This window comes from Condylura cristata, unplaced genomic scaffold, assembly GCF_000260355.1.
Source record: "Condylura cristata isolate star-nosed mole 26May11 unplaced genomic scaffold, ConCri1.0 scaffold00039, whole genome shotgun sequence".
Lineage (NCBI taxonomy): Eukaryota > Metazoa > Chordata > Mammalia > Eulipotyphla > Talpidae > Condylura > Condylura cristata.
Window position 1 is genome coordinate 7,806,644 of NW_004567140.1, and position 23,711 is coordinate 7,830,354.

At 51.2% G+C, this 23,711-nt stretch overlaps 1 protein-coding gene across 6 annotated transcripts in view; it reads right to left on the reverse strand.

Annotated features, from left to right (window-relative positions):
• Window positions 1-21,700: 21,700 nt before the first annotated feature.
• Window positions 21,701-23,711, reverse strand: part of ZNF536 (zinc finger protein 536) — a 411,449-nt gene continuing 409,438 nt past the window's right edge. For all 6 annotated transcript variants that reach the window (XM_012733183.1, XM_012733185.1, XM_012733184.1 and 3 more), the window contains one exon: window positions 21,701-22,696. In XM_012733183.1, the coding sequence (XP_012588637.1) occupies window positions 22,455-22,696 (242 nt within the window). In that variant the 3' untranslated portion in view covers window positions 21,701-22,454. The remainder of the gene's footprint in view (window positions 22,697-23,711) is intronic.

Below are 23,711 nucleotides of genomic sequence, written 5' to 3' on the forward strand. Positions count from 1 at the left end.
CAGCAGGCTCACAGCTTTCCTTTCCTGCCCCGCACAAGGTGCGGATTCTCTCTGATCTGTGCTGCAGGCTGGCGAGTGGGTTGCAGGCTTCTTTCGCGTGTTATCCTTCATCCTCCCTGGAGTGGTCACTAGAATTTCCACACACGGCCTTCTGCAACCTGTTAGGACGATAACCAAGGCTCACTTGCCGAGGGTGGGAAATGCATTTCTCTCTCCCCTAGGCCTCGTGCAGGACAGTCACATGGGACTGATCTACTTCTGTCCTAGGTACAACCGGCTCCATCTATGCCAAGCGACAGCCAAGCAGTGTCTCTAGAGCCAGGCGCATCGCGAACACCTAGCTTTAAATACACCACTTGGGCATCTTCCCTGGAAGACTTTGGCTAAGGCCGGTGGCAGTAGGCTGGGTCCCAGACACAGCGGAGGGACAGGACCCACTTTTGGGGCTGCATGAATTCAAGGCTGACATATCATCAGAAGCAGAAATGAACATTTGTGCATTTTTTTTATGTACTGAAATTATCTTTTTTTTTTTTTTTTTCTTTTAGAGAGCCAGCACTCCCACACCTTACGGGAGGGAGCCAGAGTGGCATGGAATGCAAATTCACTCTAAGAAGGTTGTGGGGGCCATCTGGTGTCCATTGCAGACAGGGCCTGCCGCGGGGTGAAGCCGGAAGCCGGAGGATCGGAGACAGGGTCGGTGGTGGGGTGAGGGGTGAGAGATTGGCTCCTTCTTATCCATGTCAAAAAACAGCCCATGAGGAGGATGAGAAAGGGGTGGGGGGAGCTCCTTATGTTGTGGGAAGCAGATCAAAGCAGAAAAGATAATGTCTTCACAAGGAAAGGGTGCACAGGGAAAGTGTGCTTGATGAAGAGAGCCTGGGAGAGGTACCGGCTGATGCAATGGCTGCCAAGCCAGACTTACTGTCTGGGTGGGCTCCTTCAAAGAAAGAGCAAATCCCCACAGCAGTTGTTCAGGCTTCAGGCACACACAGACACCAGCGCTTCCTGCGATTATGTTTCCTGATAAATGGAGTCCCCATCACCGGCTTTCTATGCAGAGCTGAAATAATTAATCAAATATTTGGAATGTGTAATTAAATATCTAATGCCAATTAGCAAATTACTAATGAAATAATCAGGGGCTTTTATGGTTTATAGTTCGGCTCGAATTTTAATTCAAAGTGGTTATTGATTCTAAATAGAGTAGAATCTGAGTTGCAAAACATTAGGTATATGGAGATGAAATGAGAAAGAGAAAGGAGGTCTGCAGGACGTGGCGGTGAACCCTGACGGACGTGCGGCCTCGAGACCCCCGGCGAGGGAGAGGGTGGGTCCACGGGTGTCCTCGGCCCCTCTCCAAAGGGGGAATCTGGGTGTAGACCGGGGGTTCCCCGTGGAAGGCCCACGGCACGTGACACAGACCTCCCGCTGCGGAGTCGCAGAGCCTGAGTGAAAAGCAGGGACACCATCCATGCTCCTCAGGGACCCTGTTCCAGCAGGCTCCAGGGAGGAGCAAGGGTGGCTGGCAAACAGGACGTTCCAAGGTTGCTTTTCTCTTCAGGCTGGGAGGTGACAGCTGCAGCCTTGGGAATTGTCATGTGTGAGAGAACAGACTGCAGAGAAATCTCCACCTGGCTGTAGGTTTGGACTGGGATACAGGGGTGCATGTTGGCCTAGAGGGTGGGGGTACATGGTTACATATGGGTGGAGGGGGCATAACTCCTGCAAGGTGCAAGGTGCTCAGTTTCTATGATGTGAGGGACACGTGGCTATCTGTACAATGTGGGGCTACATGGTTACCCATGATGCACTGGGGTGTGTGGGGACCCATAAATAAGGTCAGGGCTATGTGGTTAATTATGGGGTGCAGGGGTGCATGGTTACTTGTGGGGGCAAGGAGCAAATAAGTGTTTCTAACAAGGTGTTGGGTTTAGTGGAAAACACTAAACCCAATGATAACTTTTTTCCAATGCCCTTCTTCTTTTGTATTGAAAATAAAGTGAATCACTTTAAGATAGCGCCTGGGCAGATGACTAGAGAAGGTAAAGCGATGAGCAGACATAACAGAAATACATGTCCATGTTTCTAAGCAGCATTTTGTCACCAGCCTTTTCTCCCCCAGTCCATATTGAAGAAGATGCATCATCAGTGTCGCCAGCTACCATCACCCGGCACCCTGCATCATTTATCCCACGAGCATCGTGACTCGGACCAGCTCATGTGATCATGTCAGGCAACCCTTTGGGTCATCATCCTTACCACCCACAGACAAGCAGATGGAGGCCACCAACTGGACACCACCTGGCCGAGGTTAGGCAGCTATGACACCTGTATCCAAGGTGAGGCCCCTGCGTGACTGTCACCTGCACGGCCCTGCCACACTGCCACTTACAGAGGCCATGGTCCCTCAAGACCATCCAGCGAAGACAGTGCGGCTCCCCTGCCCAGGATCACGTGGCCTGGTGGCCAGGCAGGTATTCAGCCGATATGAAGACTTTGAGTTCCGAGGTCACATCTTGGGGCCCTGAGGAAGTGGGTAGAGTAGAATCCAGGGCCCAGGGCATGCAGCATCCCTGGGCCCCAGCCGGCCGAGCTGGCCCTCTGTGGTCAGCGGGGCTTGCCTCCTGGCTGCGCCTGCTGCCCCCACCTGGGCCAGTCCAGCAGAGACCCGATTGCCCTTCCCCAGCTCCCTGCAGCATCTGGGCAGAAGGGAAGATGCACTGTACACAGCTCAGGAGTGATTTAAACACTCCTCCAGCTCAAAGGGGAATCTTGGATTTCATTAATTAATACATCAATAGAAGCCAATGGAGAAAAACATGTCTTGTTATCTGGCTTCTCAGATGCCAGACATGGGCTCATTAGCCTTAAGCATATCAGCCCGATAACACTATTTATTCCATACAGAATAATGATCTACTTTAGGGGAATACTGCAGTGAACCGAAAGGCCGAGCCTATCCATTACCGGGCGCCTCACACGCACGTGCATCGTGGCCATCTGCCGTGCGACCGGCCCACACGCGGCGCGGCCTCCTCACCACAGACCTGCAGAGATTAGCAAAAGCAACCCGCCAAGGTCACGCCCCAGTTGCAAGGCAGACGGGGACTCAAATCTGGGTCAGACTGAAGGAAGCTAGAGAAAGGCTGTGAGGTGGTGACGCGGCCCGTGCAGACACACCGGGAGAGGGAGACCCCGTGCTAGAGGAGGGAGAGCCGGCGGGGGACCCCAAGGCAGTGACCCACCCCAGGTCCTCATCACTGGCCCCGGTGGTGGTGTCTAATAAAGATAAAGCCGCTCGGATGGTGCCATTGTTGTTATTTATGTCTTAAATTGTATAATCTGCATAATGACAGCGTGCTCAGAAGGGCTATCGGAATGACCAGGCCGGAACCCATCTGCTTTGCTAGCCAGTAAGCAAAACAACCCTCACGCCTTATTTGCTCAGACTGACCCAAGGCTATCTGGGATGCGGAGGGCCCCTAGCACCTGGTAAAGGATGGTCCTGATAGTGGGCGAGGGAGGGGTCGCTACACAGGTGGGTGGGTGGTCAGTGGCCGGCTCGGTGCCCGTTGTCACCGGGTCTGTAGCTCTGAAGTCATAACGTGGCGGACCCCACCACTGCTGGACAAACACTAGCAAGGTCTTCTGTGTTTTTGCGGCTCATACTTCTGCCGTCTCAGATCTTGGAAAACCCGAGTCCCCAGTTCACCAGACCACACAGATGACAGGTCCAGCCGGCCACTTCTCAGTCAACTGGCCAACTCCACAGCAAGGCCACACCCCAAGGGTGCACAAGAAGAGCGAGGTGAGAGCTTGGGCCTCAGGCCCTTCAGCGCAGAGGCCCGTGGCCGTGAGACGACCTGTTGTCAGGTGCTGGGCCATCCAGGATGCTGGAACCCGTGGTAGCAAGAGCCCAGAGGAGACCATGGAGGCCCACAGGTGAAAAACAGTGGGATGGGGAGTCCCACAGGTGAAAGAAAGGCTTCCAGGAAATTGGGGTGGGGGGTCTCAAAGGACCACAGGGGTGGAGCACTGACAGCATATTCAAGGACAAGAATGAACCTCTGGGGGAGACCAAGTTTGGGACCCTTAATAGGGAACATGCAAAGAAATGACACAGGTGGGCCTGGGGAAGCAGTAAGTCAGAGAAATAGGGGTTCAGGTGAGACCTCAGGCTGTCGGACACCACACTGCCCACTGCACAAATGTTGTCCTTCAAAAAGGCGGGAAGTGACGTTCTTAGGAGAAGAGTTTATCTCCACCTTGGTGGCTGGCCTGTAATCCTCCTGATGGGTGGGGGTGGTTTGCTGTGCAGGCCACAGGCCTGTTCGGGTGTCATTGAAAAGGGTGCATACAGGGCCCTCCCTGGGGACGCAGCAGGTTAGGACGCAGCACTGCAAGCTGGCCACGGCCGCTTCAGCATGAGTTCGATCCCCGCCCTGGAGGTGACCACATGGCGCGGCAGACCTCTCCTGACTCCCCACTGCCCCCCTCAGCAGTGTGCTTCATCATTCGGCCTGTTCTCCCCACTCTGTCTCTCCACCCCTGCACCTCCGGTCTGTACCCCATTTCTGTATGCCTACGTGAATTCATCTTTAAAAAAAAGAAAAGGGTGCATCCTGCTCACTGAATCACTCCCCCCGGCACACGTCCTCTCCCCTCCTCACCCCACAGCCCCAGGAGAGCGCCCAGATGTCTCATTGCAGAACTTCTGCAGCCACCAGCCCCGCAGCACATAGTCCTGAGGTTAAAAGGGCTGCAACTATGGCACGTGTGTGCCCAGTGGCCATCGGTGAGGGAGCGTTGGCTACAAGGTCATTAAAGTACTATTTTTTCAAACTAATAAGATGCGGTAGTCTACACTCAAGGAAGATCAGCAGCTGTACACTGGGTTTCTCAAAGCTGAAGGGGAAGAAAGCCACTGGCCAGAGCAAGGACAGAGTCTGGAGTTAGGGCACCCTCAGGGTCCGGGGGTCTGGTCTGTCAGGCCACCCTGAACACGTCAGTCTACAGCCCGCTGCCCCCACTTCCCGCCACCCGGAGGAGCTGAGCGGAGGGAGGTGAGCACAGAGAGGGCGCAGAGACCCTGCCCGCTGTCTATTGATGGACCTGAGGCCCCACGCCAGGGAGGTCACAGCAAAATCGCCGCTGCTCACTTCTGCTCTTTGACTGGGATTCCTTCAAAACATGGATTCATTTCTGTGTCTCCCCTGAGAGACTGAGCTTCCACAACGGAGTTGGGCTCATCGCAGAGGAGGCTCAGCATGCATTTGGAGATGGAACACAGCAGTGAATGAGCAAGGTCGGCGAGCTACTTCACGCTTCACCTGCCGTGCTGAGCCCATGCCCAGTGACGGCCACAGACGCACGGCTGGACGGTGGGTGCCGGCAGACACCGGGTCTCATGCAGGACCCGGGCCCATCCCGGGCCTGCCAAGCACGTGGTTGCCTACTCAGTGCCCTGAACGTCCAGCCAGGCCTGCCCACAGAGCAGGACCCCATCAGAGCTGAGCCCGGACCGTCTACCACCTTCCAAACAGTCAGCCCCGATCCTCCCCGAAGTTCCAACCACGGGATCTTACCAGAGAAGCAGCTTTAAGGCTCTAAGGAGAGTCTGACTCGTCAGCGCAGTGAGTGGGTCATAGGTTTCCTGAGAGGGGAGAACAGGGCCCGTATCCTGAGCGCGGGCCGTGGCCCAGGCCTCGGGTCCCTGCCATGCAACTTGGGGTGTGGGGGTGAGGGGACTTCCAGCTGACAGTGCTGACCGCACAGATCAGCCTGGTTCTGTGCACAGAGCCCAGGGCTGCCCACCCTCACGCCTGCCTCCTGCTCTGCCCAGATGCCCGGCTCACTCCACCTCCCGCCGGCCTCTCAGACACTGTGGGCCCCACCAACTGCCCTCGCCTCGCCTCACTGACTGCCCCCCAAACACCCGGCTACTTCCTGGTGGCCTCTCAGAGCCCACCCCAGGGCCCGTGGTCCTCTAGGCAGCCAGCACCCCCTCTTTTCCCCGCCCCCAGCTGTCCCCAGCTCTGCCCTACTTCCCCGCAGTCTGCGAGCTGTTTGCAGCTGGCTTGGCCTGATTAGCCTCAGGCCAGACACCTGTGCTGTTTCTCTCGGCCACAATGGCTTCCTTCACGTTCTGGCCTCGGCCACTTCGCCTGCCCCCTTGAAACTCATCGAAACAAGTAGACTCCACATTGTCCAAGGACCCCACTGCTTCTCTTTCTGGATGACCTCGGCGCCAAGCCCCGGCCACTCACACAATAGATGCGGTGCCCACGTCGTGGTTGAGGCAGACAGCTGGGCTGCCCCGGGAAGGAAAAGCCATTTTTCTGCTGCAAATGTTGACCCATTTTGCCTCTGAAAATGACTGCTTTAGTGCACCTGCAGAAGCAGAGCCGTGGCCCTCTGTGCTCCGCTGCAGAGTTGAGGATGTTCCCCAGACTCCTGCTGAGACTCCCTGGTGGCCCGGCCTATTCTTAGCAGCGCTCACAGCCGGTACGGGGAAGGCTGGTGCCTTCAGCGTTCCGCAGCGTCTGGCTTGCTCCGTCCAATCTTTGGTGGAACCTTCTGTTTCCGCCTTCAGGTACCTGATGCGTTCCTGTCCTCGTATCAAAATGGGTGGGGGGTGGGAAGCCATCTGGAAGAGGTGCCGAATCCTCTCTTCGCTTGGCCCTGCTCCTCCTCCGTATTTCCCACTCCCACCTCACTTATCTGGGCCTTTCTGTTATTTTTACAAGACGTGCCTGAAGCACAGACTGCCACGGCCGCACTGTGGCAGGGGGACAGTCCTCCCTCTGCAGTGACCACCTCCTTCAGGACGGCGGAGGTGCTCTGGCTCCAGGAGGGCTGGGCGCTCAGAGCCCACCCCACAGGCCTGTTCTGGAAGCCTTGCCGGGAGCCCTCACCTCACCAGGGTCACACCTTCACGTTAGAAAATCCTTGGGTGAGGCCTCCCTGGCGGCCGAGAGGGAAGTCTCAGTGCTATTACCGCTGAGGTCTGAGTTCGATCCCCACCCAGGGAGCTGACCCACAGGGCACAGCAGACCTCTCCTGCCCCCCCAACCGCCGCTGCTCCCCTCAGCCATGGATTTTAATGGAACTGTCTGTTCTGCTCCCCACTCTGTCTCTGGTGAACACTTTCACCCCTTGCACCTCTGGCCTACACCCCAGTTCTTCTACACACACACGCACGCACACATACCATAAAAAAATGGACCATTGGGGCACCCCTCTGGCACGCGGAGGATGCAGGGATGAGACACCCAGCCAGGTGGCAGAGGACAGCTGGGTCTCGTGGCCGGCCGGGGAGTGGTGGGCAGTGTGGTTTGTCTCCACGTCCCTCTCCCCTCTTCACTCCTGGCCCTCCCACTTGCTCACTGTATCCCTGCCTGCACTCAAGGCACTCTCATATCGAACCCGGTCTTGTCTTGGTTTCCCCAAGAAGCAGGCACCGGGTGAGACAGGGCCGCGTGGCAGGGGGCCTCTGACGAGATAGCCCGGGAAGTGCAGGTGAGGGCTTGGAGGCCTGACACAGGGCAGGAGATGCCAATTCTGAGTGCGTCGAGGGGCTGTTTGCCACCATGAGCACCTAGAGCTTAAGCCTGGGTAAGTGCTCTGTGAGGAACTGGGTGGAAGGCAGCAGCTCTCTTCCCTGGCTGCATGAGGGCTGTCCCTGGGGAGATCCTATCCCTGGGGTTGCAGCCGCCTGGCACAGGCGGAGCTCCTGTGGTTCTCTCACAGGGGCCGCCGGGGGCTGGGAGCACAGATGGCAGTGAGGGACTCAGTGGCAGCTATGGACACTTGCTGCAGAGCTCAGGGGACACACCCACTGCCCTGGCCCGCACTTGACTGGGTGACGCACACCCATGCCTGACCCTGTGTCCCAGCTATGAGCCACATGCCTGTCTTGTCATCTAAGAGACAGCTGCAGTCTTGATAGTTTGGTTTATTTCCAGAAGCTTAACATGGGTGACGATGTGGTTATGTTGAACCAGGAATTCTGCATTTTTAAAAATAATATAATAGCTTATTTTTACATTATTTTGTACATTTTTTTAAAAGATTTATTTACTTGTTCATACAGAACTGGGGTACAGGCCAGAGGTTCAGGGGCAGTGAGAGGCTTCCCCAGAGACAGAGTGGGGAGCAGAACAGGCAGAGCGGCTGAAGTGCACTGCTGAGGGGAGCAGCGGGCGGGTCAGGAGAGGTCTGCCGCGCCATGTGGGTCACCTCCCGGGCAGGCAGAAATCGAACTCATGCGGAAGTGGCTTTAGTTTCTCAGTGCTGTGCTTTTACCCGCTGCGCCACCAGGGAGAGCCTGTACATTATTTTTTTCATCTCAATTGTAATCTCCGTGTGTTTTCCAGCACCTTGTCACCCGTGTGCCATTACTATAGTCCAGTGCACTTCCCTCCTCACCCCCCTCCCCGTTGTTGATCCCATTCCCCACTCCACCCCCACAAAATATCTCTGGCATATAGCTGTTCATTACTCTTATTATTTTCTCACCTGATTCATTATACTCCTGCTATGAGCGAAACCATCCGGTATTTTTCTTTTTCTTTCCGGCTTATCTCACTAAGCATGATCTTTTCCAGCTCCATCCATATTGCTGCAAAAGACATGTGTTTCTTTTTTTTTTTTTGGTTGCTGAGTAATATTCCATTGTGTATATGTACCACATCTTTTTAATCCAGTCATCTACTTCTGGGAATTTGGGTTGTTTCCATGTCTTTCCAATTGTAAGTAAAGCAGCAATAAACATGGGGGTGCAGCTGTCTTTTTGAATCAGTGGCTTTGTGTCTTTTGGGTAGATACCTAGGCATGGGATTGCTGGGTTGTAGGGAAGCCCCACGTTAAGCAGTTTGAGGAAACTCCAAACAGTTTTCCATAGTGGTTGTACCAGTTGGCATTCCCACCAGCAGTGCAGGAGAGTTCCTTTTTCTCCACATCCTCGCCAACATTTGTTGTTGCTAGTTGCTTGATGATGTGCCATTCTCACTGGGGTAAGGTGGGATCTCATTGTGGTTTTAATTTGCATCTCCCTATTACAAGTGATGTTGAACATATTTTTCATATAAATCTGCATTTTAAAAAAGATTTATTTATCTATGCATACAGAACTGGGGTACAGGCCAGAGGTGCAGGGGCAGAGAGAAGATTCAGCAGAGGCAGAGTTGGGAGCAGAATAGGTGGATCCATTGAAATCCACTGCTGAAGGGAGCAGGAGGGAGAGAGGAGAGGTCCGCTGCACCCTGTGGGTCATCTGCGGGGCCGGGGATCAAACTTGCCCTGTAGTGGCTGCAGCTGGCTTGCAGTGCTGTGTCCTAACCCGTTGCACCACCAGGGAGGGTCCAGAAATCTGCATTTTAAGCCCTATGGTGTGAACAGGTGGAACCTTGAAGCACAAGGTCCATCCAGTGTCCCCGCAGATCCAGGGATGAACTGCCCCCCGGTGGCCCGTCCCAGTACAGGGGGAGCAGTCCAACTGCAGAGAGTCCTACAGTTGTGTCCAGAGTCATGTGCTGCGGTGGCCCAGAGAGGAAATAATTGTCCCAGAGTGGGGTAGGGGAGGCTCAATGAAGGAGATGATATACTCGATTTATACCACCAGTGGATGGTAACCATCAGCCACCTCTGGAGCTGCCTTGGGCGGGCTAGAGTTTTCATTTTCATTTGAAAGTTCTCTTGGGGTGCTGTGATTTATTTTCTCACCAGCTTGTCTAACTTCTCTCAGTAACAGAATCCTTCATCCCTCACTGTTTTACACAACAACAGAAGACACAGGGCGGACAAACACACTGAGCCAACCCCTGCACAGCTGCCTGGAAGTGTGTCCTCAGGCCCTCACCCCACGCTTGGGTGCCAGTCTGAGAACGCACCCGGAAATGCTGGGCCTCTCCTTGGGGCTACTGCCCGGACCACGCAGGTCTAAACCCCGTTCTCGCTCAGGGCCCAGCACAGGCGCTGGCAGTCGCTCTCAGGGCCTTTCCGCTCCCAGTTCTCATGCTCAGCCCAGGGGCAGGACTGAGTCCCTACAGGGGGGATCAGACGCCTGACAAGCAGGCCGTCCAGGAGCAGTGCCGGGGGCCGAGGCACACGGGTTATTTCGCTCCGTCCTAGGGGCCAGATCAGTAGATCTGCCTGTTCTGCTCCCCACTCTGGGGATCCTCTTACCCTGTGTACCTCTGGTCTGTACCCCAGTTCTTCTATGCAAAATAAAATAAAAAATGGACCTTGGGGGCATAAAGACAGCTGGGTCTTGTGGCCGACCCGGGGTTGATGGGCACTGTGGTTTGTCCCCATGTCCCTCTCCCCTCTCCACCCCTGGCCCTCCCACTCATTCACTGTATGCCTGCCTGTCTTGTCTGGGGCCCCCCTGGGCAGCAGGCACGGGGGCAGACAGGGGCCCACTGAGGAGAGTATCCAGGAAGCATGGATCAAAAGGAGGGTGTTTCTGAAGACAGGGCTGCCTCTGCCTCTTAGCCATTTGGCCAGTGTCCAGCTGGTGCCTAGGAACTAATGCCTGATCATGACACGTGGCATCAAGGAAAGCTCCCCCGGACAGGAGGTGGCTGGTCAACGCGAGCACCTTACAAGGACCTTCCAGGCCACGGCAGTCCATTGTGCAATCCCTGGCTCCTGGGAGTACAAGCTTGAGCCAGGAATTGCAAAGCCACAATCGCCAGCTGCCGCCCTGTAATAATGCTTAGGTAGCTCTGGGTGGGCAAGCGGGACAATTTGCCACCTAGGACACAGAAGCCCGAGCTGCTCTGTGCCTTGAGCCTTCCCTTCTCTGGCGCGAGCCCGCTGGGCACCTTAACTTCTAAGACTTCTCCAGCACTAGCTGGCTAGATGATGCTTGTAGGTGACCTGAGGTGGAACCTTCTTAGTCCTACTGCCCCGTCTCAAGGGAAACAAGATATGTTAATGCCTGAGCCACAGAGCAGCTTCCGTTACCCTCACAAGAGGAGCAGACAAAGAATGGAACGCAGGCACATGGCGGCGGCCTCGTCCTGGCGGCTAACAAATGTCTTCTCGTAGCCTCATCCGGCTGCTGGCTCCCAGCTCCCCAGGTCAGACACGGCAACGCCCCCGCTCTTTCCCGGGGCTCAGAGGACCTAAGTGCTGGGGAATAGGTCTTTGGAGAGAGAAATGATTCACGCTGAGCAGAGCAGGCTCCTCAGCACCTGCTCCCACAACCCCGGGCTCTGGGGGCACAGAGCGTGACCCAGAGGGACTCCCGGCTCCCGGGCGGATCTATTACATGCATTAAAGTAATTTACGCGCGGCCCTATAAAGCGTTTAATTCGTCGTGCCATCATCCATTCCAGAAGCGTGGCTCTTCATCGTGAATTATTTTTGAAGTATTTATGTGGACCTCACCGAAAATCACCCCAGTCAGCAAACTGAGAATGGAAAGGCATTAAGAGGAGGTGCTGACCCCAGGGTCACAGGCCTGAGTGTGGCCAGGGTCAACAGGGCAGCGCAGGGGTGGGGCGTCCCACAGATGCCGGCCAGCTGGCCGGGCTCCGTCCTCCCGCCCAGCACGGTGAGGGCTGTGCCGCCTTGGGGGTGAGGGCTGTGGTAATAACACGCGAAGCACTCTCTTCTTCAATGTGCCTCCCTGTGAATCCATGTGCTGCTTTTAATAGCCCTGCCCAGCAGATGTTAGCATCCTGTTTGTAGATGAAGAAACAGGCTCAGCATCCATGAGGGGTGCCCAGGTTAACAGACTGGAGCTTGGCTAAAGTTCCCTGATTCCAGCTACTCGCTTGGTGGCTGCGTTTCTGTGGGGCTCGCCGGTGGGCTCAGGGGTGTCACAGCAGCCCTGTCCATGTGGGTACCACCACCCCCCCTGCCCCGCTACCCCCAGACACTCCCACACACACACTGCAGGCTGAAGGAACACACCCAAGAGCTTCAGGATGCTGTTACCCCCATGGTTAGTCAAGATTCTTCTTTGTTGGAGGCCTCCTTTATGGAGACGCTGAAGAAACTTCTTTAAGAACTGACAACATTTTCACAATACTCTAGTGACTATTATCAAAGATAATTGGACTAGGGATTTTTATTTATTCAAAAAGTACTCGTTTGAGGTCTTACTCTGTCGCACCACGCTCTGAAAGACAGGTCCCTGATCTCATGAAATTTACATTCCCGTAAGGAAGGCAGATCATGTAACCATGTAAACCAAAGGGTAAGCAAGGTAGTTGGGGAGAGTAATTAATTACTGCCACAAGGAAGATAAAACTAGGATAACTGGGCCGTGAGCCGTGGCCTGAGCACACGGAGCCAGTGGTGACAGAAGCTTCTCTGAGGGACATCTGAGTCGAAGACTAAGACGGGAGGTGGCCCGCACGAGAAGGGCAAGGCCCTAGGGTTAGGACGGGCTTGGCAAGTCTGAAGGTCAGAAAGCCTCGTTTAGCTAGAGATGGAGAGAACTGAGATGAAGTCAGATCACGGAAGACCTCAAAGGCTTCGGCAAGGATATAAGCTTTCTCTATAGTAAGGGGGAGCCCTGATGAATTCCAAACAAAGTGATAGTGAGCTGATTTGCTGACTTATTAAAAAAAAAAAATGACTGTGGGCCTCCCTGATGGCCTAGGGGTTAAATCTCAACGCTGTCACTGCCACAGCCTGAGTTTGATCCAGGCCATGGAGTGACCCACAGAGCACAGCAGACCTCTACTGTCTCCCCGCTGCTCCCCTCAGCAGTGGGTTTCAGTGGATCCACCTGTTCTGCTCCCCACTCTGTCTCTGTGAATCCTCCTGCCCCCCCCCCAGCACCTCTGACCTATACCCCAGTTCTTTTTACTCAAATAAATAGATAAATAAATAAAATAAACAACACAAAATCCTGATGGAGTGTGATGTTTAAATTTACACGTGGAATTACCCAATGACCCAGCAATTGCACCCCTGAGCAGAGGCCCAGAACAATTAAAACCAGACGCCTAAAGACTTGTGCGTGAATGTTACCAGCAGTAGAATTTGAAATAGCCCAAACAGTGGAAACAACTCACATGTTGGTCAGCAAATGAGTGGAAAACAAAAGGTGGCCTAGACATGCGGTGGAGTGTTAATCACAGGAAGGGAGGGTGGATAGGCGGGATATACCACCTGGTGAGTCACGACATCCACAAAGTGAGATAGGTCAGATATGGGTCCATTTATATGACACGCCCAGGATGGATCTTTTCTCTCTCTCTCCCTTTTTTTTTTTTTTTTAAATATTTATGCATATAGAACTAGGGTACAGGCCAGAGGTGCAGGGGCCGTGAGAGGAATCACCAGAGACAGAGTGGGGAGCAGAACAGGCCGACTGAGGAAATACACTGCTGGGGGGAGCAGCGGGGAGACAGGAGGGGTCTGCTGGGCCATGGTGGTCTGCTCAGTGGCCAGGGGTCCAGCTCGTGCTGAGGCAGCTTGGCCAACTTCACAGTGCTGCAATTTAACCCCTTGTACCAGGTTAGGGCCCCGAATTGAGAAATCTATGAGAAGAAGACAGATCAGTGGCACCAAATGCTGAGAGCAGACTATAGTGAGCGCTGCTCCGTGGCATGGGGCTTTCTTTAAGGTTGTGTAGATGTTTTGGAACTTAACGTAGTTGGTGATTGTACATGGTGAGTAAATACCACTGAATTGCACACTTTAAAAGAATTTTTATGCGATGCAAATTTAACTTCTTTTTTTTTTCTTAAAGCTGATAGTCTTGGGCGTGTGGATTCTTCCTTATCACTCCAGCCCCAAAACCTGGACCCTGCAGGGACGCAGCTTTTAGCAAGCTTTGAAAACTCATCAGAAGCAGCACTTCTTTGCCTACCCCAACCCACAGCTCTCTTTAAATACAGCGCACCTGGATCTTCCCCAGACAGAAAGCCAAGCCAAGGGTCTTCTCTGACCTGTGATCTAAAGGGGCTCCTCACCCCCACTTCTCGACAAATTACCTGCTCTGTGCTCTTAGACGGTGACTGAAGGTGTTGGGGATGGGCCTGGTCCCACTAGGCCCTGGCTGCTGGCAGAACTCAAGCACCGAAGTGTGAGTTGACGCTCCCAGCATGCCCCCCTCCTTCCTCCCCTGACACCCCCAAACCCTGCCCCATCTGCACCTTCAGTGCTGTTACGGCCCAATTTCTGATAACAACTCTGATACCCGGAAGGAAATGGGCAGTGATTTGGAGGAAAACTGAGTTGAAGTGTCAATAATTTAAAAGCTCTGAGGCATCGGTCCTGTCCGAGTAATGGGGTCATCAGCTGGCTCCTAGCAGGACCTGCCTGCCTGCAGCAGTGACCCAAGACACAGTGAGCCCCATCTGGCCTTCCAAGACCAGCCCTTGAGGGAACTGGGGGGGCTGAGGAATGTGGCCTCAGGGGCAGGGGGTTCCCCTGAAGACCAGTGCTCTTATTCTTTGAGCCCTCAAATGCAAAGGGCGGTTCCTCGGGGACTGCAGGCTCAGTGCCCTCAGTGCTGGGAGTCCAGCCCCCACCTGCGGCCATGTGAAGGCCCTGGGCACCCCAACTGGCATGGGCCCCAGGGCCAACCTCTCCCAGCGCTCAGCCAAGGCCCCCCATCTGTCCACCACACCAGGTCTCCCAGCAAAAGGATCCAAAACTGAAAGTGAAACCCGACCCAGCTGAGAGGGAGACTTCCACATAGCCGCTGACAGGTCGGGGTTCTCCAGAGCTACCCCAGCTGGGCTGACAGGTTGGGGGTTCTCCAGAGCTCCCCCCGCTGGGGTTGGTGAGGAGCCCAGCTGAGTGCGGGCTGCCAGAGCTCTCCCTGCCCACCAGGCAGGTGAAGGCCACCCAGACCGCATTTACGTTCATTGATTTTCAGGAGATCTGACAGCCCAAAGTGGAGACGTGGCGCCCAGCAGCCAGACACAGCCAAGCAGAAAATGCTGGGACATGAACCTCCCAAACAAAGAAGCACACCCTCAGACAGCCGCAGCTCCATCTGGGGCTCTCCTGCCCTTGGAAAGCACATTTCTCTGAGGCTGAAGGCTCTGATGCAGCCTCGGGTTTCTTCCAAGCCATTTGAGGAAACTGCCGCCCCGAATCACTTTGCTAACAAAGAGAAAGAAGGGGCTGGCCCAAGGTGGGAGTGGACTCACTCGGGGCTCTGGTTTCACTTTCTCCGTGTGCATCTTTGATTTTAAAAGATGTGGCTTCTAGCCCTCAGCTTCCTTCTCTCTTTTCGGAGAACCACAGCGTGGTTCGCATTTCAGACACATCCCAGTCCCAACTTCCTGTCCGGCCTATCGCTGCCACCTCTCTGGTTCAGGTAACTGGATTGATGGAGCCTCTTCCAGCCAAACTTCTCATAACCTGAGGCATAAATAATCACATGTTTTATAAATAGCTGTGGACAAGGGGCTGTAAAACAACGGAGATATATTTGTGCCTTTATGTCCTAGAAATATTTTCTAAACTGACTGCTTTCTTTGGTGTGATTTGAATGGGGAGGTCCTGTGTAGACACAACAACCCCCAAAGTTTTGCTCTGCACCCCCCCTCAGACTAGCACTATAGTTAGCAAATTGATAAGGTTCCCTGGGCAAGCTTTATTCGTTCTGACACAAGCCTATGACACTTTATAAAAAGAAGTAATCCAGAACAATCTCTAGGTAATTAACACCTAGATAAACAAACATAAATTTCTATATTGCATTTATTTGGACTACCACTCAAATATGCGTGAACCATGCTTTTTTAATTAAAAGATAAATCCATGTGACACTTAGCCTCAAACTTAATTATTCAGCATAGTATAATAAAAAATAGAGCCCCATTAAATGTGTCTTGCACTGTATTTCTGTATTAACAGCAAAACAGTTCGGTCTGGGATCATTTAAATTTTCCCCCTCCTCTTTGCTTGTGATTTCCCTGTTCACATAAGCCCTCCTTCTCTCTCCCTCCCCACCCCCTCCACCTCTCTTTTCTCTTAGCCAACAGGTGAAGAGATTAAAACTCTACACAAGCCCCTACATGGAATGCTCAGCTGGGTGACATTTTTAATATTGCATTACGCTATGATTTTTTTTTTCCTTCCCCATGGAAACATACCTCTAGTTTGGTGCAACATGGCCAGCCCTTCTATCCTGAAATGAAGATCACAATATTTAACACTAATTTCCTTGGGATTGTGCTTACAATACACCAGGTGAGGCTTTCATAATATACTGTTACAATACAGATGTTAAACAGAGAGGGGGGAGCGTACAAATCCCAAACTACAGGAGACAGCACGGTTATCATTTTATAAAAGTTTCAGCACAAAACAGTGTGTGAGAATAAGACAGTCTCGGCAGCCCGCAGCTGAAAGTCAAGCAAGAGAAAGTCCCATTTGAGCCATTCCCCACCTGACACACAGCAGGAGCAAAAATCCAGACCCTTGACAAAAATCCAGACCCTCGATAACAACAGTTGAAGTAATGCCCCCGTGCCAGGTCACTCCCGGCGACGGTCACCCTCACAGCCACCTGCTGGGCCAGGCCGAGCGGAAGCCCACGCTCTGAGAGGCCGACCTCACACTGACCTCACTAGTGCTGGCCAGCAGTAGTTGGCTCAGCCGAGACATGGGCCTTAAGAGGCTTAAGGCCCAAGGTAACCCGCCCTTTGGGTTTTTCCAGAATGGCCCTGGTATTAAGACTGAAACTACCCTTTCCTGGGAGACCCGCTAGTCCAGGCGAATCAGGAAGTTTCTCATCCGATGACGACTCCTCCAGCAAAGGGCACTGTGGCTGGGGTCACCAGGCTCACCCACAGAGGGTAGACCCAGAGCCAGAACAAAACCTGGGGCCCAAGAGGGGTCCACTCATTCTGCCCACAGGACAAGGCGCCTGGCTGCAGGCTGGCAGCTGGTGGTTCTTGTGGGTCCCGTAAGTGGACGTGGGTGGCTCTGAGCTGGCTCTCAGGCTCACCGACCTCGCTCCAAGGATGTGCTTCATTTCCTGGGGCAGGTGGCTCCCAGCCGGTGTCACGGTGTCCCCACGGTTGTCCTGCACACCTCTGCATGTTGCTCCCTCCTAACCTCAGAGGGTGCCTTGGTTTGTCTGCTTTCTAGATGAGGAAGCGGATTTGGGGCATTGGCGTGATCTGGTAGGACCACACAGCCCTCAAGAGGGGCCTGGACAGGCCCCAGGGCCTGGCCAGCGCTGCCTGTCCACCTGCCGCCTGTCCTCCCTCTCACTCCGTCAGTCATCACTGCCAAGGGTGACAGCCATGTTGGCTTTCATTTTCTCTCGCAGATGTGTTATACGTCTCTGTGAAATCGTTGGAGTGAACTCAGTTTTCTCCTCTGAAGTGATCTGCCAGCATGATCCCTGACTGGCCAGGTGACCCCCGGCTTGTAGCCAGGCCTGGAGAACAGTAGGTGTTCTGGAGCACAGTAGGTGTTCTGCAGACATCCACTGGACCAGTAGAAGAGCCCCAACTTCAAGGCCATTCATTCCTCACTGCATCGTACTCGATCCCAGCTGCCCTCTACCGCCCCTGTGAATATCAAGTTGTTATTTTATTAAGATTTATTTTTTTATGCATACAAGAACTGGGGTGAAGGGGGTGAGAGGATTCACCAGAGACAGAGTGGGGGGCAGAACAGGTAGATAGACTGAAACACACTGCTGAGGGGAGCAGCAGTGGGTCAGGAGACGTCTGCTGCGCCCTGTGGGTCACCTCCCTGGCCGGGGATCAAACTCGTGCTGCAGTGGCTGCAGACAGCTTCATAGTGCTGCGCTTTAACTCGTGGTACCACCAGGGAGGGCCCGAATGCCAAGTTTTAATACTCTGATTTTTCAAATGTGAGAAAAAGAAAACAGAAATCTTAAGACCTCTGTGCAGGATCACCTGTCTGAAGGGTATGGATGGAGGACGCATGTCACCTGACCACAGACACAGAGCCTTTTCTACTGCCCAGTGTTTTGTGAGTATGAAATTAACCTCGAGTAACTTACCACACCACGATAAGGGGCATTTTACAGGACGCAAACATGATCTCCCTACTGTATTGCGTTTAGTTTCATAATTTTACCGATATGACCAGTGAACCGGGAACACTTGAATTGTTCCAGATCATTCAGTCGGGAAGTCCTAGATGCACCCGCGTTTAAGACGGTGCACCCACATTTTGCATTCTTTACAAGGTACTCATCTGACAATGCTCCACAGCGATTTGAGAAATCAAAATATTTTGATGGAAATGTATATTGATGTTTCTTAAAAAAGCCTCTTCCAGTTTTATTTTTATTTTATAACAGCCTTATTGAGATATAATTCACATACCATAAAACTCATCCTTTTAAAGTGTACAATTCAGTGGGTTTTAGTGTGCTCAGAGTTGGGTAACTTTATCATGATCTAATTTTTATTACCCCAAAAAGAAAGCTCCTTCTGGTTCAGGGTGTCCCTGCCTCTCTCCTCTCCCCCACCCAAGTGCTAGTCTACTCTCTTCTCCTGAACTTACCTGTTGTAGAGTCTGTGATCCTGTAGGAAACGGCTGCATCCTGTTGGCAAGCCCCCTCATTCTTCTTGGGGGCAGACTGGACTTCCTTTCTAGGGGTCAAGAAACCACATTCCATCCATCCAATCATCACTCTGCTTTTTAAACATTTTCAGCAAACAAGCAAGACTTGGAAAGCTGCACATCAATCCATGTTCCGTGTCTCCTGAAAATGGTGAGATCCTGAGGCCTTGGGCTCTTGGGGCCAGTCAGAGGGCACTTTCCAGCCCCGGAGAGGCCCCCCTTTCCCTGACCCCTCCACTGAAGGGTCCTCCCACCTCAGACTGGTTGCCTGGGGCCCAGGCTGTGTGCAGCTCTTGAGGAAGCCACGACATGACATTTCATTCATTCTTGAGTAAGCCACGATGCGTCATTCATCCTTGTACCCCTCATAGGGCTGCCTCAGACCCCTCATGATAACCTCAAAACTCACCTTCGCTGTTGTCACAAGGGACATTTGGGACAGCCCAGGACCCTATTCAGACACCCATCCAGAGGACACCATCTAGTGTCCTGAAAGAAACATGGTCACTTACAAATTCCTATGACGTGTGAGTAGAAGCCTTTTCTGACAGCGTGTCTGGGGCCCTGTGTATTCCAGAGTTGCAGGAGGCACTAAGCCACTTGGCTTTTAAACACACACACACACACACACACCACATCAAAAAGCTACTGCTCATCAACTCTGGGACACTCACTGCAAACCCTCCCAGTCAGCATGGAACTCTGCCTTCTCAGGGTGACACACCGTCGATTGTATTATCCCTTATCCTTTCTTTCTTTCCCCGGAAGAAGAATTTAGATTATCCTCCCATCATTTGGAAGTAAAAGACTTCCTCATGCTGAATGAGTTTTTTTTCAAACTTTCTGCCAGTAAAGGGGAAGAATTTTTCCCAAGGTTTTGAGTGTCTCACATTTTCACCTTTCCATAGGTTGTTTCTTACTGGAACTGATGCCTGTAAAGAAACAGCTCTCTCTCTCTCTCTCACACACACACACACACACACGTGGGTGTGCATGAATGCACACGGGCACACATATGTCGTTTGGGCATCTGGACCCGTTCAGCTTGCCAAAGCACACGGCTGTGGGGACATCCACTCAGACCCTGCAAGGCTTTTGGTATCAGTGGGGTTTGAGCAAATCTTAGCCAACTCTGTTCAAACTGCCAACAGGGCTTTTACCCTCCCTGATAAATATAAGCGATAGGAAAAGATGACTTTTTTTTTTATTTTTAGAGGTAGAGGTTTTATTGCGTAAAACACTGGATAAACTGGACTGCTTCAAAGACATTTTATTCTAACAGCAGAAAGAAAACAGTCATTGCTGAAAAAACAACTTTTAATACTTTCTATACCAGAATAAAGTTCTGTCAACTGATGTATTATAATAATAAATAATGACCAAGAATAAACTTTAAATACAAAGTTTTCTACTTGTTACAAGCATAGCAACAAAATCCTCTACTCTATTGATCTCAGATTTCCTCCAAGATAGACTTTTTTTTTTCTTTGTGTAGGAATGTAGACAGCATTATGACCAGCATCACAGACTACAGAAGTTACAGGGGAAAACTTGACATGTTTAGATAGAAGGACCTGATGACATTCAGAGACTGACACTGCATCACTGCGGCTGCCACTTGTTTGTGTTACAAGTTACGAATGTTCTGGAAAGGAGGCCTGTGTCAGAGGGGGGAATAAGAACGTTAGCACTGGACAAAATGGAATCAACACACACACACCACGAAAAAGAGGGGGATGTTCCCAGTGTCACAAACAGAATTATTGCCTGTCGCATCTGAGGGTGCTCAGAAGACATGAAGAATATACCGAAACTTCCAAAGTGCTAGAAATGGAATGTGGCTCTTGTTTGTTTGTTTTTTTGTTTTTTTTTTCCTCTCTTTTTTTTTTCACCTTTTTACATTTTTTTCTTCTTTTTTCTTTTTATTTCTTTTTTCTTTCTCTTTGCTAAGATATCAAAGGCAGAACAAGCACACAGGAAGCAAGGAACGGGTACAGCCACCAACACAGTAGTGCAGTTAAAATTCTAAAGCTTACTACAGTCAGAAAGTTCCAGTAACATTTCAGTCCTTTCTCTAGGATCATAGAAACAGTTGCATTAAGTGTATCAACTCGGTTTAAGTAAGGCAGTGAGAACTATTCTAGAAAAACAAGAAAGCAGCTTGCACTATGCCAGATGGGCTCAAGTTGCACAGAGACCTCATTTACACTGAAACCTCGGGTAGATGACACCCTCTCAACAGCATATGCAAACCGGATTCCTTATTAGCCTGAGATTCCTTCTGGTCTCAGGATAGCGCTAAGCATTTTATTTACATTGATTGCAGTTTAGTATTTTTTTTGTAAACTGCTGTAGGCAGAGCTGAAGTTTTTTAAGGCCCTGGGGTTTTATTCTGTGCTCCCAGCCTGCATGGAAATATTGACTTTTTTTTTTAAGTCTGAATGATTTTGTTTTAGAAGAAGTTAATACTTGAATACTTCCGTACCATCACAAGCAACAGCACCAATTACACGTCACGCAGAGGAAGAATGCTAAACGGCTGAACTTTCTACGCCATTCTAGCAGATTCAAGAATAAACCCTTTACAAGTCTCCTTAAATCATTTTGTTTCAAATGAGTTAAGTGTTTTATTATTGGCCCTCAAAATCTCCCTCCGGGTGGTGTAGAACTTGATAAATTTGGAGTATCCAATCAGTAGAAAATCTAAAATCTACAAAAATATAGAACACATTTGTTTTACAAAAACAGACATTTTAACTCAAACAGTTTTCTTCATTAGCGATAGAGAGCAGGATGTTTAGATCCATATTTTAATACAAGCTTTTTCATAAGCGTTGCTGGAGAAGAAATCTTGCCTCATGTCTGTGACACTTATAAAAACTAACACATGAAAAAAAAATCTGATAATAAGGTCCACAGCAGCCTTCATTCAAGTAAAATTTTTAAAATCATAATAAAAAAACAATCTATTTTCCTACATTTCCATTTCTCACCAGCACCTTCTATGGATAACGCTGGCTAGCTTCTTCAAACAACATTTTATATAATGTATTCCTTTTCTGTTTTTTTTTAAACCAGCAACCTGCTTTTTCATCCAAAAACTGAAGCAAAAAAAAAAAAAAGAAAAAAAGAAAAAAGAAATAGACAAGCAAGAAAAAAAGCATTTCCCTCAATATTGCAATTTGATCTAAAAAAAAAAGGAATTACTCATCAAACCTGCAACGGGCATTGTCTGCAGACACTTCCTGACCATTGATTCATTAGGCTGTGTGTTTTTTTCAAAATGCCCAGGGAAGATGACAAGACCGCAGGGCGGCAGCCCTGGCGCAGTAGAGCCGGGAAGGTTGCTCCGAGTGCAGTTACCACACGCGGGATTGATTTTCTCTGCAGTGACCCTCCAGCCTGACTGGCACCTCCAGGGCTGCTCCCCGAGGCTCATCAGGGTGTGAGACCAATGACAAAGGCCGGTGTCAGGTTCTCGAGGTGTTTTCAACAATGAAAACACGCCCCTCCATCTTCAAGGCAGCCCTCAATCATTTCGAGGGTATTGTTTTTCAGTACAGAGCATGATCTGGGGACAAAGACCACTTTAGAGGGGGCCCCAGCTCCTCAGAGCTGGAGGACAGGAGCGGTTTTTTTTGAAATCCCTTTTCTCCCACCTGCATTGTTTGGAAGTACCTGTTGCCGGGTAACAGTTTAGCAGCCATTTTCGAGGGCTGGGATTTTGTTTTTTTTTTTTTTTAAATATATACATATATAGATATCTTTTAAAATTTTTTAAATGTTCTATACACTAGTGGCGGGGGGCGTTGTACATGCCCCCTCCCCTTAGAATGCAGTTAGCAAACTCCTTGATGATGCAGGTAGCATCATCTGCAAACCACGAACTAGGCTATTGCCCTGGGCAGCTGGACTCCTCAGTTGCGCTCCTCTTGGGGGTTGCCGCCCTCCTCCAGCTCCACTGAGCTCCCCGCCTTGACAGCTGTGGAGTCTTCGAAATTCCCAGAAGCCTCCGAGTCGACTCTGGAGCGCTTGAACCTGCGGTCGGGATACTGGCTGTTGTCAAAAGGCATGCGATGGACACACAGAACGTGAGTCTTGAGATTCCCCTTCTGAGAGGCACTGTAGGGACAGTAGCGGCACTGGAAAGGCCGGTGACCTGCGGGCAGAGAGAGGAGTCAGTGCTGAGGCTCACCCTTCCCAGCCCAGCTCCGGGAACGGTCACTGTGACCAGTAGTGTCAGTATTGTACCTGGTCTTACTGCTTTGCAGGAGTCAAATAGCACCAGCTAGGCCAGCTGCCGATAGAGGATAAGGGACAGTCATGTCCTCAGAAACATCATAAGGGACCAGATAAGAATAAACGTGGGCAGGGGTTGAAAAGGTTTCTCCATAAACCAGAGACATTTTATGGGGGTGGAAGGGAGAAGGGGATCTGAACCGGATGGGAAGAGTGTGCGGGACTGTGGTGATGGCACACCGGTGAATGGGTGGTGGGAAGCCCATGGGGGTTACAACTGGGAGGGAAAATGTACACAATGAAGAAGGATGTAAAAAAAAATTAAAAATAGCAAAAAAAAAAAAAAATTGGAAAAGATCAGTCCTAGCCACAATGTTTCATTTGGATTTTCTAGGTGTTGGAGAGAAAGTCTCCAAGACCTGGAACTTTTTGATAAAAGGTTAGCTAGTAATTATTCAGGCTTTGCAGGCTAAGAGGCAAAATCAAGGTGTTAGATAGATATGCCTGTAGCAAGAAGGATAATATGTCCAACCTTTTATTGATGCAATTCAAAACTCAATGGATACTGCAATTTGAATTTTATGTAATTTTCATGTCTGATGAAATATTATTCTCACTTGTGTTTTTTTTGTTTGTTTGTTTGTTTTTGCTGTTGTTTGTTTTTTCACCATTTAAAAATGCAGAAACCACTCTCAGCTCCCAAGTTACATAAAATACAGTGGCCAAATTGACCCCCATGAAACACAACCACCCCCCACCCCCACTCCCTGTCTGGAATGCTGACTCAGCCAGCTCACTTTCTTACCCCTATGAACTGTATCACTGAGCAAACCAAATAAGACTTGGGGATGAGTTTGTGGAGGTGAGCACAGGATGTGACTGAGCCTTGCTTTCAGCGGACTGGAGGTGCTAAGCTGGAGGCAGCCGTGGGGCCT